The sequence below is a fragment of the Nipponia nippon genome, unplaced genomic scaffold (assembly GCF_047370975.1).
Source record: "Nipponia nippon isolate SJK-2023a ecotype South Korea unplaced genomic scaffold, ASM4737097v1 scaffold_37, whole genome shotgun sequence".
Lineage (NCBI taxonomy): Eukaryota > Metazoa > Chordata > Aves > Pelecaniformes > Threskiornithidae > Nipponia > Nipponia nippon.
The window spans coordinates 942,657-962,063 of record NW_028262355.1 but is presented as its reverse complement, the minus strand read 5'-3'; the positions used below and the strand labels follow the sequence as shown (position 1 = coordinate 962,063).

The following is a 19,407-nucleotide window of genomic DNA, read 5'->3' as shown; positions in this document are numbered from 1 at the left end:
TGTCCTGGATAAAGTACAAAATTTCCCATGTGTTTACCAAAAGGCATGCTACGTACAGTAAACATCCTAGTTCTTTTCTGAACTCTTATTAATTTATCAACATTCAGCTACTGCCTTGAACTGGAAGCTCGTATTCACAGCTGGTATTCAGATTTCTGGTAATAGAAATCCCTTCCAAAGCACCCTTAGCTCTATGCAGAGGCTTTGCACGCTTGCATGCATCACCTTGCTTGTAAACGAGCATGAAAATACACGTGCTACAAACGAGGTCAGCTTATACTGCGATCCAGATCCACCTGTGAAGGGGACCTGCCTCTGGTCTTGTGGCATCACCCCTGCAATTTCTGCAGCTATAAATGGCACTCTCTTTGCTGGGTTTTTTGTTTGGTTTCGTCGTTGTTTGGTTTTTTATATGTACTAATCAGAATTAGGGCAAGGCACCCCTGCAGGAAATAGGCACTGGAGAACATAAACATGAAATTGGTTAGATTTAAAAAAAAAAAAAAAAAAAAAAATCACAAGTTCAGTATTTAAGTGGGCCACATCTGTTAGAAATCTGTTTTCATCTAAGAATAAACACTGTTAAGCACTAGCTGTTGAGGTTAAGAATAAGGTAAAGACCTGACTTAGACAATTACTGGCTGTTAGGGAATGTGAGTCAACACCAGGCTATAAAAGATGAGAAGAAATCTTTAAGGTCTCCCTGCACCTGGTACAAGCTCTGCACATTGCACGAGGAATCAACGGCTGAGCTTCGAAGATCGCCTGCATGAGCTTCACCAGACCTTCCTCAAGACTAAGTTTAGCTATAAAACTCATATTGAACAAACTCATACCGAACAACGTAATTCGGTATATTCCACCGCTTTTGTTTCCCATACGTTTGCCCAATTGCATGGCCTCAGACAAGATGCTTCCTCTATTTACATGACTACTCAAAATCAGGGGTAACTGCAAAACCGTCAGTACCACGATGTCACACTGTATTTAAATAACTTGAACATCGCAATCGCTGCTCTTCTATAAAGCGGAGTCACTTAAGCATCAAAGCAAGCCTGAGCTCAGGAGGCAACTTCTGTTGTGTGCAGTTAAACGCACCCATCAACCTCTTCTCCCTAATTCCTTCTCGCGGGATCCGTTTCAATTCGGTCCTTTTCGCCGCCGTTATCCCTCTCGCCTCAGAAGTGCAACCGCGAGGAAGGAGCTGAATCACACGGCAGCAACCAAACTCGTATTCGCATTCAATACGAAGGAATTACATGATATTGTTACCGTTATCTTGTGCTGCAGCTCAGCAGACAAGCTCGGAGAGAGAGGAGGAACCTCCACAATAGACACTACTACAGCGGCAGATTACTTGAACGGCTAACGATAAATGCAGGATTATTATTTATAAATAGGGAACGAATAGCTTTCAGGCACCAAACTACTCAACTTTTGCTTTTAAAATGGTATCTGTATTTCTGAAGTGGACAGACCTGCCAAAGAAACTTATTCATTAATTTACAGAAGCAACGAATTCGGCTAAGAATTAATTCCTTAATACTGGTTTGTATAAGACCTTTGCTTTTTTTATTTGTACAGTAGCATTATTCCCTCTAAATTAATTAGGTGAGTCCATCTTGTTATCTGAATACATATTTCCTCATGTTTTCAGTATTTGCTGAAACTTTTCACCTGGGATTAAGTTTCTGGACCCCAGAGAAGAGCACTTCAATTAGAAAGGTGAAAAAACGTGCATTTGAAATGAGCTTTCTGCCAAAAGCTGCAATAGCTACCCTTAAAATTAACAGCAAGAGAAAAACTGACACATTAAAAACTCCTCAAGAGTTTTTGCTCAGATTTGTTGGGCTTTTTTTATACAAGTTCTTCACAATCTATTCTCGTATGGCCCGTGTGCTTCTACAGGCACATGGTTTCCGATAGAGGATTTAGAGAGGCTGGAGCTCTTTGTAAAATGCATTTATTGATGTGCTGGGGGGAGAATCCACCCCTTCCAGAGCTTCCCCAGGCAGAATCAAACTGCACCTAGGAAACACACTCGCAAATGGTCATTTGTAAAGTGTCTTTTAGTTATCAAAGTAAAAAGGTCCTGCTCAGTGCTTTGCCCCCCCGCTAAGACTCATTCATGCACCCACAAACCACTTCTCTTCAGTAACGGAGGTTGAAGAATCAACTATTCCTTCATTTATACAGTGAGTTAAACTACAGGTTTGGGTCTGGTAGGATGGATTTTACTTTTTTGTCCAGGAAATCAGTAATTCCTTCATCCAAATATTTTGTTTTTCTAACCTGTATCATGTCAGATGATGAATGTTGCTATCAAGAGGAGATACAGATATCTCCAGACACACCATAATGTCGAATCAAATATTTAAGCCACAGGCACTTTGACTAAAGAGACTAAATGACTAAAGATGTTTAGCCCTCGTTCTTTTTTCTTGCATTCTGTTTGGAAGCTGTAGAGAAGATTAGAAATTATTTGCCGGGATCGTGGTCCGTTTTCGCCACAAAACCTGACAGATACACTGCGGGTTCAAACAAATCACAACCACTACCTGTGGAAGAAGCAGTGTTTTAAAAATAGAGTTATGATACACTACCTACTCTATTTTTTTGTTTTGTTGCCTATTCCTTTGAATAAGATTTAAGGTTTTTCTTTTTTTTTCCTCCCCACTAACCAAGGGAAAAAGGCCAACAAGAGTATTCTGCCTTCGCTAATTATGGAAGAGGAGAGCTGCAACTGAAGACAGATTTCTACCAACAAGCGAAAACAGGAGAGGCAGAATTAGCAGCAAAGTATCAGATAGCTCTGAACCATCAAAGCATGCACGTGAGAACAAAATTCCCAAGAGCCTCAATAAGATCTGAATTTTTGTTTCAGGAGCACCGTTCATTTCTTATAAGAGCTGCTGTCTGCTCACATTATGCTGAAATAAGACCTTGTGCTGCTTGCCCTAAGCCAAAGTCTGACGGACTCCACTAGTTCCCTGTTACATATTTTCCTCATTATTTGCTCCAGTGTCTCCCCGGTATAAAATTTTAACGTGCTGGGAAGAGATAAATTAATTCCCTTCTCTCCTATAGACAGCCTGAGAGAGGCCATTTAGCCAGGATGCTAACAACCAAAACCGGGAACAAGAAAAAACATCAATCCATCCATAAATGATCAGAAATGTAGAATGCATGGCAAATTAAAAATATTCTGAGAAGCTGAGGAGGCAGAGAAAAGTCCTCCAGGTCTGTCTGAAATACAAAGTTTTATGATTTTCTTAATTTTAATCAAGACATCTGGAAAAAAAAAAAAAGTTTTTTTCCCCATGGATCTCAAATTGCCATTACTAACGGTGGAGGCAGGAATGCCTCGGTGCTGCCCGATGCATAAGGAACAGCACAGGGCTCTGTGGCTCACGGTGAGCTTGGGAGCCCCAAGAACATCCAACCTGGGGCAGCCTGTTAGATAAACCAACAAACGGGGAACAGGTCCATGCTCCAGAGATCAGGAACAAACTCTGGTCACCAAAAAGATAAAGAAAAACCTGCAGGTAACTCCAGGTGATGTGGTCTTCCCCTGCTGCCAGCTATTCTGGCTGTTATTTTCCTTTGCAGCTCCAAAAAGGATCCATACCTACTACTACAGCAGAAAGCGAGGACACGGGCTTTGGTTTGTAATCCTAGGCTTAGAGGGAGAGTGTGGGGTTTGGTTTGGTTCTTTTGGTGTCAGATGGCAAACACAGAAGAAACTGAAGTCCTCCAAATTCCACTGCATTAAATCCCAGAGCTGTTATTAACCACTCCTAGAAGTAAGGATGAACTCATCAAGTTTCACATGTTGTTAGCATAGGGACACTTCCCTGGGACTGACCCCAGGCTTCCTGATTACTACAGCATTTGGACCATCTCGGAAGTCTGAGCATCCTGCTCAGTTACCTCTCACTTAGTGAGAAATCATGCAAACCAACATTTGCCTAGAAAATGTATATAAAAAAATTTCTAAAAATACATCATCCCTGACCCATGTAATCAGTGGTTACGTGTTAGAGCATAGAACTAGAAGGGAAGGAGATATTGCAGCAACACCTTTTTCAAACCACTCTTTTGGTGCTCAGATCTACATACTAAACTGCAGTGGTAACCATCTGTTTAGCTGATGAGTTTATCAATTAAGAAAGAGAGCAAGATGCTCACTTGCCCATGAATTTAAGCACATTACCTGTCACAGTTAAACTGTGTTGGATCCCAAACCGCGGTCTGGGCAACCTGGCAGATCATATCAGGCACTGAAGTATCCAAGCAACCTAACTTTGAGTAGGTCAATTCAGCAGCTAGTCCCAACAGATTGCCTTTCCAGTCAATGGAGTGAGAGGAGCTCTTCCAGAGAGCGCTCTGGGAAAGTAATTCCAGTGCTCTGGGAAAGTAATTCCAGTGCTCTGGGAAAGTAATTCCAGTGCTCTCACCAACATCGTGAGACGGGAAGTACTTGTCTCTCTCCATCGACCACGTAAAAGAGACCAGCTTCATACATATCCAAATTTGGTACTTGAAGTTAGGCAGCATGAATACTTTCCTAAGGGATCAACTCCTCACCTTTGCATCCAACTGCTTCTAAAGGTCTCCAGGCTCTTCCATGTGAAGAACTTGGAAGCTTGTAGAAGTAACTGGAAAGAAAGTGGGATAAATCAGCCTAGCTGCCCCAGGAGGAGTGACTGCTCTTTCAGAGAACCAAAGGACACAACCAGACAAGAGAGAAAGGCTGTGTAGAAGGGTCTGGTTCTTACCTGCCAAAACTCTGACTTCTGCATCATTTCCAGTTCTTGAACTGGCTGGGTTTTTCGCCAGGCATCTGTAGATCCCGGTGTCCCCATGCTGAACCCTGCTGATCTGTAAAGCTCCGGAGGGCAGGACGGCCACCCGCGGGTCGGCCAGGCTCGGGAACAAGTCCTCCTGGTTTCGTTGCCAGTGCACCACAGGCATGGGCTCCCCAACAACTTCGCACTTCAGCAGAATGGTGTCTCCCGCAAAAGCCGTGACAGATTCTGTCTGGGAAAGAAACCTCAGTGGTCCTGCAAACACAAGCAAAAAAAAAAAGGCAATTATATAGCTGCTGAAAATAGAAGTTGCACGCTGTTTCCATGCTGATTTGGATTTTGTTAATAATCCAGACAAAAAAAAAATAAAAAAATTATGTGATATTCTGAAAACTGCTTGGAGATTGCTATAATGACAGGGTGACTAACACTTTCCATTGCAAATTACACTCATTAACAGCAAAGAAAAGATGTGTTATCAACATAAAGAGTAACAAATTGCACCTGTTACTTACAAACCCACTCAGGAACAACTTCAACAAAGTACAGATACGCTATCAGGCAACGCAAACTGTTCACAACAGGGCGGCATTCAAAGGAAAGCACAACCAAACCTATGTAAGGTTAGGGAAACGGTACAGTCGCATCATGCTGTATTTCTCCTTCTCTATGCTCTTCCCCCCAGATAAAAGGAAAAATACTCCAAAAAGCCTCTGCTAAATAAATTACTTGGGTCACATAATCAAATATTTCAAACAGCTCTGTTTTTCATGAAACATTTTTGACTCGCAGGGGCAGGAGAGCAGAGCTGAGAGCTTTCTTTGCGCAACCCCCAGATGCCCCAGCCTCACTCGGCGCAAAAACACGAGGACCACGTCCTTCACGTGCTATGGAAGAAAAACCCAGCAAGAACAGGACAGGGTCTGCAAGAGTCCAAGAGCAAGTGAAAGATGATGTCAAGATCATGAACTTCATTACCTGGAAGCATCATTGCTTTGCAAAGAGCACAGATAAACTTGCAAAGAAGGAAAATAAAACAAAAAAAAGGAGGAGAGGAAAAAATAAATCAGCCCTCTTTCCAGCCAAGTAGGAGAAGGACAAATCAAGAAGATGGACTGAAGCAACTGCTTAGATCAGGGATGTGCTAGAGATGGTGTGGACATGTTCTGGGGACCTGCTCTGGCTCCAGTCCTGGCCAGTCCCTAGAAATGACCCTACCAGTCCCCAGCCTGGCTGGGAATGCTCGCCTGCCTGCAGGGACTGTTTGAAGCCATACCAGTAAATACGATCACTCAGCAGTGCATGCAAACACGCACCAAGCGTTTGACAGAGTGAAAAACTTAAAAGATGACACTAAAAGCAGCTAAAAAGTATATAGGAAACAAGCATCTTTTAGATGGTATCAGCCGGTATACAGTGAAGGCTTTCAAAAAGGAGCTGTCAGCAGAGGCTATAAAGAAGCTGAGGAAGCAAAGAATAAAGACCCCAACTTTCCAGACATTAAAATACCACCCAAACATTCAGCAAAAGCAACGTACGGGGGAATAATTGCATACTAAAAAGACGACATTTGAGTGGGAGCCCCAAGTTGATTTCCTGGTTCAAACACCTATTTTCTGGTGTGATTTTGGCCACCCACCTCTTGTCTCAGTTCTCCTCCTCAAACACGTTGCTCCTATTGCGTTCAGCTCTGGGGCCCCCGACATAAGGAGGACATGGACCTGTTGGAGCGAGTCCAGAGGAGGCCACGAAGATGATCGGAGGGCTGGCGCACCTCTTCTGTGAGGACAGGCTGAGAGAGTTGGGGGTGTTCAGCCTGGAGAAGAGGAGGCTCTGGGGAGACCCTATTGCCGTCTTTCCATACTTAAAGACGGCTTTGAAGAAAGATGAGGATGGACTTTTTAGTAGAGCCTGTAGTGATAGGACAATGGGGTAATGGCTTTCAACTGAAAGAGGGGAGATTTAGATTGGATATAATGAAGAATTTATTTATTGTGAGGGTGGTGAGGCACAGGTTGCCCAGAGAAGGTGTGGGTGCCCCATCCCTGAAAGTGTTCAAGGCCAGGTTGGACAGGGCTTTGAGCAACCTGGTCTAGTGGAAGGTGTCCCTGCCCATGGCAGGAGCTTGGAACCAGGTGATCTTTAAGGTCCCTTCCAGCCCAAACCATTCTAGGATTCTACGATATCTCCCAGAGCATCTGCAAGGATGAGATCTCGCAACCCGGGTGAAGCGCTTCCATGAGCTGAAGCAGGGAAATTCTTTAACAAGACAAACTCTCTCGGACAAGGCTTCCTAATGGCATTTCCACACGTCAAAAAGAGCCTACATGAATCTACTGTTGTGTGGGCAGCAGTATTTCTTAATTGCCGTGTTTACAAGTTATCCCTACGAACCAAGTGAGTGAAGAAAAGGCAGTCGTTCCCAGCCCCATCCACGCAAGCCCTGCCACCCGCTGCCCCCTCGCACACGTTCCCGTCGCGGTGAGGATGCTACTTTCCAGCCGAGCTATTGGCACAGACACACAAGTAACAGCTTTTCACCCCCAGCAAAGCTGGTGCAAGCTAGAAAAATAGAAGCATTCAACACTTCAACAAAAATTGAAGAGAAACGCAGTGTGAACAGTGATAGAAAGCTGTTGAAAACTGCAGACTTTTCCAGGAGGAAAGAGAGCTAAATCTAACAATTTACGGTAAAAACTAGGACTAAAAACAATTGCCAGGGGACTTTTTCTTCCCTGGCAGCACCGTACCTGCCTTGCCCCTGCACGCAGCCAGCTCACGCTTTGCCCCATCTCTGCGCCGCCTCCCTTTCCTTTTAAAGCTTAAAAAACCACCATAAAAATCTATGCATAAGATCAGGATGTTGCAAAAAACCTTTGGCTGTGTCCCGGTGAAAAGACACTAACCACCTTTTTCCACGGTTATGTTCAAAACTCGTTCATCTCTCTGCAGGACCATAATACGTGAGATCTTAAAAGCATCACTGGGTCTTTACGGCTCTCCTGGCTTACGCTGATTTATTTTAAAGACAGTTTTTGGAGCTACACAGATGTTTAGTTTGTCGGGAGCTGGCTCAAGGGAACGGAGCAGCAAATACATTCGGAGAAAGTCACTTTCCGAGACAGACTCTGGAATTAAACATCGCAGATCCTCGGCGATGCTTCGCTCCGTAGCCACGGGGTCACAGATGCACCTCCCTGCATTATACCCAAACCTACTTCGGAAACTTAATTGAAAGCGGTACCCGACTCCGATTTACCATGCAGTCTGGTTGGCAGCCTATCAGGATCCCCATCTTTCCTTACAGAAGACCCAATTATTAAGCAATTAAAGTTCACTTAATAAAAAGGCTTATCATTTGGGGGACAGACCTCAGGGTCTGGAACATGTTTAGCTATTAAATATTCAGCAATTTAGTAGCACTCAGTACAATCCCCCAGAGAAGAACTGCTTTAAATGCTTTGTTTGTTTCAAATTAAAGCCTGCAAGGTTACTTAACATCAAGACAAGACCTTTTTTTTCCCACTTTCAATTCACAGAATAGCTGAAGGGCAAGAAACCAAGGTAATGAAAAAGAGTGATTTCCTTCTGCTTGCTTCAGAAAATAGGAAAGCGAGAGAGCATGGGTGAGTGAATCTGGAAATGTAAATATTTTAGAAACTGCTGTCTAATTCTCTCTTCCACGGGCTGGTTTCCAAAAAGGTGCTACGCTTTAGTTACTCTATATTCTTTTTTGTTTGCTTGCTCCTATTTACAATTCTGAAAAGATTTGCACCGAGTAACATGCAGCAGAAGTATCAGAGCAAGACCTACAGACTTCACACCAAATAATCCAAGCACAGACGGGGCGTTCGGGATCGTTCATAGACACGGGAGCTAAATAAACTGGCCCCCTTTCTTGGTGCAAACCCCATCTTACGGGACTGGAAGCCGTACATCTAGGAGGAGATAAAGCTTATGAAAAGCTAGACACTCAGATTTCTGACTTAGAAGAAACTAATTAGGGGGAAAAAGAAAAAAAAAAAAATCAAATTACCAATATGCACTTAGCAATACTTCTAGCAAGTATTGCCAGCCAGGGAATTCCTGCCGCACGGTACCAGCCAGCCACTCCTAGTACCAGCTGTCAGCTTAATGAGAAGGATTCCAAGGGAAGGATTTTAATATTACAATAAAATGAATATTAATAAGATACTGTATGCCTTTACATTTTTTAGATATGAAATTTGGGCAGTTAAGGTTTATATAGATGGAAGTTAAACCGATTTGCCACAAAGGGCACCTCGGTGCAAAGTGAAGGAGAGGAAGGTGCCTCACCGCCCGAGAAGCCGAGGACAGAAAGCTGGCCAGTGTTTCAAGAGCAGATGAGGCCAGAAGACGACGCACCAAGTAATCATAGGCCTACTTATTATTACTTATTTTCAACAAGAAAAAAAGTTCAACTGCTCCCCAAACTTGTGTCCGATATCAGAAATCCTTCATTCCTGCTAGGAGCTGTGTATTTCAAATACTACTTATCAACCACCAGCTGGGACTACACCCAAGTTTGCTAGAAGAAACACAAAATCTTAGTGAGGAGCTGCTCATTTGCTCTACAGTCCCAGTTTCCAGCTGCTCTCTTTGCTTCAGCCATTAGCATGGTATACAGGATACCACAAGATGATCTTTTCTTATTAGCGCTCAATTTCCCTCAAATTCACATACCTAAGCTAAAAACATATAAACATCGTTCATATGCGAGCATTTGTCCTTTATGCCTAAATTAGACTGCCCACCTCCCAAGGCTTCCTATACACTAGGCAGGCAGAGGAATCCCTCATCTTCACCTTCCACCCATGGGCGTTATCTAAATTAGGTGACTACATGTTAATTGTATTAATACTCAGATAGGATTAATTAATTAAAAGCTCATGACCACTACAAATAAGGCTGGATCTTTTTTTCCTCTTTTTAAATACAAACCCCACTCAGTATTCTGACTACGCAGAGCATATTTAAAATCCTGTGAAACTTCACCCCTGAACGCAAAGTACTGCGATTCCGACTGCGATGTACAGACGCGGTCCCCGCTGCTAGATCACATCACGTACAAACACACCGTGAAACAGGGAATATGCAGGTCTCTGATCCTTGTGATTTATCGTGCCAACAGACGATTGCCTTGATTTCTCCTGACTGCGGAGATGCACATAAGGAAACTTAACTAGAAGTTAACATGGCTGTTTGAAAGAACATAAATTATGGGTAATGACAACATAGTCAATATCACACATCAACTGTGTATATATATATATATGTATATCCTGAACTGTTCCATCAAAAAATAAGACATTGAAAAGTAACTGAGAATTTCAGAGAAAGAGAGCAACCCAGCATCCTTAGAAACAAACTTCTACAACTCTAATTTGCTGTCTTTTGTTTTTCCCAGGTCTTGGGTGTTATTTCTGCAGCAACCCAGTTGTAACCCACCATCGCAGCCCTGCGGAGATACCGAACGGCAGCTGTCTGTGCCGCTGAGCATTTGGCGGCTGCAACCAAAGGGAGAACAGACATGGTTTAAAGTCTGGAAATTTGATTGAAGAAGTCGGACTTCAACACATATGACTCTGGTCTATGGCCCTGTCTGCAGGAGATAAGGATCAACATGGGCTTGGCATTAAGGTTGTGTATTGAGATCTAAGTAATTACTTAAGAAGCACAGTGGCGGGCAGGTCCAAATAGCTTCAGGTTAACCAAAGTATAGCTAGTTAGTTATGCACACAACTATTTTATATGTGTAGATATATATATATATATAAAATCTGAGTGCATCACAGTCTTTAATTTGTATTACATAAATACGAGATAGTCTTTCTATTTCATAGATGAGGAACTAAGTCTCTAAAATACAGGTTCAAACATTGAAAGGCAGCAAAGCCACAGAAACTGGCATCCCACTAGCTTATAAAATGTGGCAGCTTCTAATTGAAGAGAGTTCCTCAGGCTTTTTAGGCGCTTTTGAAGGTGCTACGGTGACTGACTCGCTTGCTCAAGGTGACAGGAGAAATCCAAGGTAAGCAGGGATTCGAACCAGGCTTTCCCAAGCTCTTCTGTCCATATATCGGTGTTTCCTTCCTTTCTATGAAACTGAGCAGACTTTCTTTTGAGGTACCCACAAACTGAGATACAGTTCAGGGGTAGCCGAGGGGGGAGAGGAAGGTTGGGTTCATGCCGAGTTCTCAGCTTTTCAGCAGAAAGGAGAAAAATCCTCGTCAGGGAATGAGCTTCAAGTACAACACAAGCCTGTGGGCTCTATCAAAGAAGGGTTCTCTAAGAAAACTTAGAGACCACCATCACCAGATCCCCTAAAAATAAAACTATAAAGGAAGAGTTTAAACAGACACTATGTTTAATATTCATTGAACAAGTATAAAAAAAAAATCTACTTAACATGCTTTGCTGCTGTCCTCTTAGCATGTGTCTCATTGCTTTTGGATTGAGGAGTGATTCATCCTGCTTTGTGCCAGGGGAGCGAAAGCAGCTTTGATGTTTTCAGCCAGATTCATCCCAAACTCCAAGCCAAACAAAGCATTTGGCCTCATTTCAGGAGAGCCAAACTGTGATAGCTTTTTTAGCCTACACATTTAAAGGCGAGACAATTATTTCTGCAACTTGTGTTTAGCACTCAATTATCATACTGGAAAACGCATCTTGACATTTTTGCTGTGAAGTCCTCCGGTCTTTGGATAGCCTTCAGAGATCCACTGTGAGGACTGAAAGGGGCAGTCCCTGCACTTCTCTCCCTACAGCCCTTTTGGGAGGAAGAGAATTTAGTTGACCTCAAAGAGTAGCATAGCTCTGGAGGGAATCTCTGTACTGGGTCAGCTTATAACAAAGTCAAAGAAATAAGGCACAGATTTTATAGTTGACTGTAAAAGTAATAGTGTGTGTGTGTATATATATATATATATAAAATAGATATATGAGAGGATTTAGGGGAGAGTTTAGGCTTGAACACTTAAGCTGTGTTGCAACCCTGATGCTACTTAGCCATGGAAGTGCCCCAGTTCCCCAGGCATCCTCACCTTTTGACGAGGTTTTAATCCTGATAGTTTACTGTTAGATGAGATTCCTCATGTAATGCCAGGAGAGCCACCATGTCGCCTCTTAAACCCCATGGAGAGGAAGGTCAGAAGCTATCTATTCCTCCATCAGCCCTACCCTCACGTGGACACATTCACACAAGTGCTGTTGAACTTACTGTAGATAAGACAGAATCAGAGAATCATTTAGGTTGGAAAAGACCCTTAAGATCATCGAATCCAACCATTAAACCAGCATTGCCAAGTCCACCACTAAACCATGTCCCTAAGCACCACATCTACCTGGCTTTTAAATACCTCCAGGGATGGGGACTCAACCCCTGCCCTGGGCAGCCTGGTCCAATGCTTGATAGCCCTTTCAGCGAAGAAGTTTTTCCTAATATCCAACCTAAACCTGCCCTGGTGCAACTTGAGGCTATTTTCTCGTCCTGTCGCTTGTTACTTGGGAGAAGCAGCCATAACTCACAAACAGACAATTCAGAACATCCCACGTAGGAAGAATATTTCCCCTTTTCCAGTACGAGGGCACATCGAGGTCTCCTCCAGCATAGCAATTCTCTCCCAGTGTGCAGAGTCCATTACAAACATTATAGCATCCATTCTTGGCAGCAATCTAATTCAACCAAGAAAGGCTAGCTGAAGATGGAGCCAGGATCTGCCCTTTGATGCCTCTTACCTATCACAGGAAATAAATGAACTTATTTTTCTGAAAAAGACTTTTTCCTAACCTCTGTTAGTGATGTCAGCTCAGATTATCAAAACTGCAAGAATTTTAAAATCTAATTTACTTGTCACCTTTTACGTGTCTCACTTGCTGGCTTTGCTCAGCATAATGCACGGAAACAATCTATTTTTTCCATGCACATATTTATGCTGTAGGGGGATTTTCATCAAGGATTCAATGCCTTCATGGTCAGTTCTACTTAGTCTTCGCAGATCTTTCTTTCCGATTCAAAGCACTAGCACAAAGCTGTTGTGCCTGAACGTCCCACACACGCAGGATACATTCAGAACAACAAACATTTCAACTGAATCGTTCAAGTACAACCCTCGAGATTGCTTTTCTCTTCATTACACAGATTTTTTCAGCATTTCAGAGTTCATGAGAACCAAATTTGTCATTCTTCAAGATCTAGGAAACTATGACCTTCATATAGCCACAGGCAAAACACGAATCTCCAGAGCTCCCCGCCTATAACTCTCTATGGCTCTCCCATCGGTGGGTTGGATCTAGTTCCTCTCTCTCACAATTTCTACAAGATACAGCCACAGCTTTCAGCTTAAGCCTATTTTCTGATTTCTCAGAGAGCAGGGGGAAAAGCCTAGTAGATATTCAAAGCACCAAAACTGCTAATATTTATTAACAAGCCTACGCGAACCTCTGGGAGTGTAACTCTCTGTCATTCACAGTACTGCAATACACCTGGCGTGGGGAAAAGAAACACTACCCTAAATTTTCATCACCCACCGACAAGCCCACCTACTGCTTTGCCCCTGTTAATACACAAATGGGAGGGCGTAAATCTCTTCATCTTCCTGTCGGCTGCTCTTGCCAGCACTCGTGGCTTGCAGCCAGCAAGTAGAACAGGCTTCCCCCACCAGTCGCCAATGAAATCATCAAATAGGCTCCTCAAACAAGAAATAAGCAAGAAGAAAATAGGCCTTTTTTATTGCTGAAGAAGCTAAAAAGGGCCATATTTCCAAATCTCTAATTAAAACAATAAAAAATGCAGGGTTCTCTCATTCGTGCACCATGCACTGGGAGTTCACTGGTACTAGCATCGTTTAGTCCATTATATTTAAAGCCCTGCACTTGGAGCAGTGACTTTGCCTTCATAAAGCACCACAGAAGTAGTATAAAGATGCTCTGAGCGGACCAGCAATCTCTTGATGTAACAGCCTACAAACGTAACATGGTTTTTTTTGTGACTTGCCTCATTTAACAGCTGGACTCGATGGTCTTAAAGGTCTTTTCCAACCTAAATGATTCTATGATTTAAACTACTTCAGAAGAACTGTGAAAAGACCTCCAGAGTAATTAGGTGCAACTCCAGCCACACCTTCCAATAAACGAATGGAGTCTTCAAGCAGGACAGAGGCATCCCCAGCTCTGGAGGAAGAAAGACCAAGCAATGCAGTCGCCCCTGCCTCCAACGAGCAGGGATCGCCCCTGGGCTACCACCGACAGCACCGAGCTGAGCGGCACCACGGGACAACAGCAGCCGGAGCTGAAACCCCATCGAATCGGCACCGAACGCGCAGGCAAGCCATTACCCGAGGGAAGCTTGCACGGCACGACAGCCCTAGTTATCCCAGCAGACGCAGTAAGGGTTAGCATGGTCTATAAGACTACCGCAAACCTCTCTATCAGGCAAACCCTATCCATTGCGGCTTCGGATTCCGGCTGTCTGCTTTGCACCTCATCTTTCAGAAATCTGAAACGTCTAATGTGACATAAAGTGTCGTTCATTCTCCAGTGCTGGCAGTAGACATTTCTGATGTGACAGACCGGTTCTGACATACCAAAGGTCAATCTGTTCAGAGAAAGGAGGGGTACTATGAATAACAGATTCTGCCTTAGACAGCAGAGACAATGTTTATGTATTTTCCTTCCTCTCCCCTACTCCAGTTCATGGACTATCCTTCTATAGTGTTTTAAAGAGCCACAACGTATATAAATTACTACTAATGCAACTCACAGCAAAAGGCTGCTTCTCTGCTCCCTCCACCACTGACTATCCATAGAAGATGAAATCAAGTTCAAGGCCTCAGCCCTCTAGTTTAAGGCACCTAATGGCATGGCTCATGAGATCTATTTAAACAAGAGATCTATTCAAACCTCTCGATTGTCAAATACCACTCATCTTCAGCAGACATTCATCTCACTTGTGCCAAAGACCAGACTTTCTCAAGGACCGGGACAGACCGTGGAGCAAACTCTCGCAAGAAGAAAGATGCAGAGATTTCAAAAGCTTCAGACACAAGCACAAGGGGAAATTTATTTTAACTCATCGAGTGCAAGCATAGGGCATCTCAGACACGTAGGGTGTGATGTATAAGTGTGCAAGGTATACGCGGCTCGCTTTTAAATGCCCAAATGCAGAGAAAGAGGCCAGACAGCCCAAGCACTGGGGTTGCTTGGGAGAAGATGCAGAGAGGACTGTGCAAGGCAGCGATAAACAAATGAAGAAGATGGGGAACACTGGAGTAGAAGATGCAAGTGCAGCACCTGAGAAGTTCTGGCTGCTGCCCATTTTACTTACTTTCAGCTACTTTATGCTTTTAGAGTTCATTTCACTGGGTGCCCATTTTCATGGCTCTTGCCTGGTGGAAGTCCTTGAAAGCCACTTATTCTGCTAAAGCTAACTGCAGTTCCCTAGGGGCAGGACACACCACTAGTGATTGAAGGGACACTACAGGTCAGGGGACTTTGGACAAACTTCCAAGAGTAGGAATATCAAGCCTTTGACTCCACCAGCATGGGCTGGGAATATATTTTATGATTCATAACAATGAGATCAATGGGATGTTTAGACGTTGTAGGCAAACCCACGGGATCTGAAGCAGCTCAATCCTTGATAGGTTTAACTATGCCAAAGGAGGCATTCATTCTCTCAAGTGCTGCGAGATAGTTCAAAAGACAAAGAGGAAAAAATAAAAACCTAAAAGTTTATCTTTTCTCTAGACCATTATCTGACATGCTGCTTGAAAACACGCTTTAGTTCTGTCTCGTCTCGTTCCAGACACTGAGAAGGTTCAAAGCGTATCCACCAACTTACTTATCGTACCCGCTTCCCGGTGGATTTGTCACAGTGCGATCTGAGCACCACGGCCGTGACTGTATTCATCCCTGCAGCATCCCTGAAAGGTGGGAACTCTCCTCAGCCCGCGGTCGACCGCGGTCCTACGGGGATTGGCCATGCACCTGGAGGCAGCAAACTTCAGCCATGCACCCACGGGACAGCTCTTCGCCTCCAACACCCAACGCCCCTCTTCCTACATCCTCTTCACACGAGGCTATAAGCCACAAGATATTTTACCTGACAGCAAAAAGCTAGAGAAAGGTAGAGAGAGAACAAATTAATTGGAAAAGCAATTCCGACAGATTGCACGTGATACTATGGCGCCCATCCAAAAACTCAAAGTCATGCAGCAAACCACACTGTCAGAAATAATGTAAGATGTAAATGCGACATTAAATGGGATGTTAAATTATTTTCCTCAGTTGGCTAACACTTTTGAACTTACTTTCATGTTTTTAAGATCTCTCATTTTGGCTATATTATTTCCCTTATAGTATAAAGCCTGTGTTTTCTGTTAATCATAAGGATCACAAAGCCAAGGGTTAAGGACAACCAGACAATACCCCTCCTACCCTTAGTTACTAAAATTGTGCCCAAAATACAAGAACTGGCTAAATTTAAAAAAGAAAATAAATTGGCTGGAATTTTTTTTTTTTATTTGTCTTCAAAGACAAATTGCAACAGCATATAAACCATATTAGGGAAGACATCACACATGAGAATCAGGTTATAATTGTTTTACCATTATAGGTAGCAATATTTGGCTAAAACAATCAATGCCTCACAAGCCCACAGTATTTATTTATTTATGGGAGATCTATTTAAATGTGCTTTTCCACACATTAGGATTCAGCCTCCACCCTTCTTTTCCCCCATCATTACAACTAGCAAAATTACTATTGCCCCTGCCTCCAAGAAATCAGTGGCTTCCTCAGGAAAGCCACTAAAACCAGCCAATAATTTGGGTTTGACAGATTTACTAATATATCGCTAGGCCAGAGAAGCATTTGAATCAGGTGACGTATCTTTTTATGGGACAAATTTGGTAAAAGCATGTCGAAGTCCAGTCCTGAAATACAGCGCAATAAATGAATTAACTGAGCACAGCGCACTCTCTATGGCCATTAAACTGGAAGAAATGCAGGCGGAGGCAAATACCAGCTTGAGAAACGCAGACCCAATTGGCATTTTATTGAACATTAGCAGGCAACCCTAAATCACTGGCTATCGTTGTGTATAAGTAACCATTTAGCAGCAATGGTATTTGTGTTACGGCAACTCCCAGGGGTCCCAGCGGGTGTTACGGCTCTGTTGTTCCCCTTATTACACACAAACGCACACGCAGGACCGGTTCAAGGCAGCGTAGGCATGGGGCGCTGCAGGTATAAGTGGAAAGAATAAGTAAAGTGGAAGGAAAGGGAGGTGAGAACTGATGGTTAACGTAGTGCCATGCCAGCAAAATACTCCTGCCCAAACACCAGAGCCAGGCCTGGGGAGAGAAAACAGCCAGAATCTGTATGTCCTCAGATATGAACATTATTTGCCCATAGTTTCCCCATTTATTCTACAATAGCTACATAAAGCGTAATGCTACGCTGCCAGTTCAGGTCATATCTGAGCCCAGCTCCATCTTCTAGCTTGCTGAACATCAGCCACTACGTCTGGATGATGGTAGCTTCTATAGCCCAAATTCAGCCTTTTGGGAAGCCAGGGAAGAGGAGAGCTCATCCTCTGCAGCGACCTGCTGCTCCCCATCAGCTGTGGGGTCGTACGAAACAGCCTCTTCACCTCCTCCCATCCTTCCTGGGCTGAGAGAGCTCTCCTTGCCCCTAACCCCTGCAAAGATAAACTCATCTGCTTAAAGCACAATGATTTAAGTTGACTTGTTTGATGAGGAGATGGCCTAAAGTTGCACCAGGGCAGGTTTAGGTTGGATATTAGGAAAAACTTCTTCACCAAAAGGGCTGTCAGGCCCTGGCACAGGCTGCCCAGGGAAGGGGTTGAGTCCCCATCCCTGAAGGTATTTAAAGAACAGATAGATGTGGTGCTTAGGGCCATGGTTTAGTGGTGGGCTTGGCAGTGCTGGGTTAACAGTTGGACTTGATGATCTTAAAGGTCTTTTCCAAACTAAATGATTCTATGATTCTACTTGCTGAAGCAGGTCTGTCTAACATGGACAAACCAGAAGCAGCAAGTCAAAGCCCTGCAGATTCATTGCCTTGAAGAGAAGCAACAGACATTTTAGCAACAGCCTGGAAAAAAATTCAGAAATGGAGTAGGAGAAAAAAGTATTCAAATTATACCAGGAGAAACCATCTAACACCAGTTCATAAACTGCAGAATAATCTGGTCCCCGATGCTTTCCCTGGCTTTCGTGCATGCTTTGTCTTCCATTGGCACGTGTCCTCGAACAGGGCATCCACTTCCACAGGGACCGTGTAAGGACTAACAAGGTTACCTCAGGCTTTACTGCGTATGCTGTTTTACTTCACAAAACCATTTAGCAAACAGGAACAACCAATATACCCGTTTCCGACCGCAATGGACTGCCTCAGAGCAGGCGAGGGAGAGAGGGGTGGGATCCAGCCAGAAACCCGTGCGTGCTGCATAACATCCTGGCCTTGGACTAGCAATCTGTCTCAGGAGATCGAACACTCCCTTGGCACCCAGGAAAAGCCACTGGCTACTCTTGAAACTCATAAGCAAGGAGTCAAATCCTGCTTTATTTATGTACATGATCTCAATGACTTAATTGCTACGGACTTTAATGGGACACTCCTTTCTATCATGGGCCTCTTTCTTGCCCATAGCACCAACAAACCTCTGCTGATAAAACGGTCTGTTCTGACAAGGCTTAGCTCTTCCCTGAAAGAAAAAGATAACGATGATAACAGTAATAACATCACTGGAAACCACAGGCCATTAAAATGCAGCAACCTGCTAGCTCCGTTCTGGGTTGAATACTACAGCATTGCCATGCTTTACCACAAATCTAAAATAAATCAGCAGTAGCCTTCAGCACCAATAAGTAACTCGAATATTTCATAGCATAGCATCTCCGACTTCAAGTTTCCTTTTTATCAGTAGCATCAAACCCAACTGCCCCAGCAAATGCCGCAGCGTTATGTTTTCTGCACCATTATCCTCATTTCCCCTCCTTCTTTATGACTGCCTACAGAATACTGTATGTTCCGTGTTTGCATTACCCTGCTCCGTCTGCCAGGGTTAGATGAGGATATATTGTGGTGGTACTAGAGGTACTCGGTGCAAAATAAAGTTGCCCCCAAGTGCAACTCGGGTGGCCTTGTCAATTCAGAGGAGGAAAATCCTAGAACATGTGAAAAGCAGTCTTCTTCCTTCCTTCCCCAAGTGGGAACACCAGCATTTCAGAAGGAGCTGTTCAAAATGGGCCTTCTAACATCAAAAAGGATGTTAAGTGCAAATAAATCAAATCAGAGAGGGAAAACAGGATGAGAGTAGTTGAAAGGCACGGTGGCATCTTTTTAGCTTTTGCAGGTAATATACAGTGCATTTACACATGGCTATTTATCCACTGATCTCAAAATAATTTATAAAGTGTTAATTGACTCATGAAGCTTCGCCATTTTCCCCTGGGAGAAAAAGTAAAAACATCATTTACATTACATGAGAGCTGCTTGGGGATTTTTCAGCATGATGGTTTCTCATCATGATTTTTCACTTGGTCAGTGGCGA

At 43.5% G+C, this 19,407-nt stretch overlaps 1 protein-coding gene across 2 annotated transcripts in view; it reads right to left on the bottom strand.

Moving 5' to 3' along the window:
* Positions 1 to 19,407, bottom strand: part of DCC (DCC netrin 1 receptor) — a 606,037-nt gene that overhangs the window by 323,014 nt on the left and 263,616 nt on the right. For both annotated transcript variants that reach the window (XM_087772741.1, XM_087772742.1), the window contains exon 3: positions 4,779 to 5,063. In XM_087772741.1, the coding sequence (XP_087628867.1) occupies positions 4,779 to 5,063 (285 nt within the window). The remainder of the gene's footprint in view (positions 1 to 4,778; positions 5,064 to 19,407) is intronic.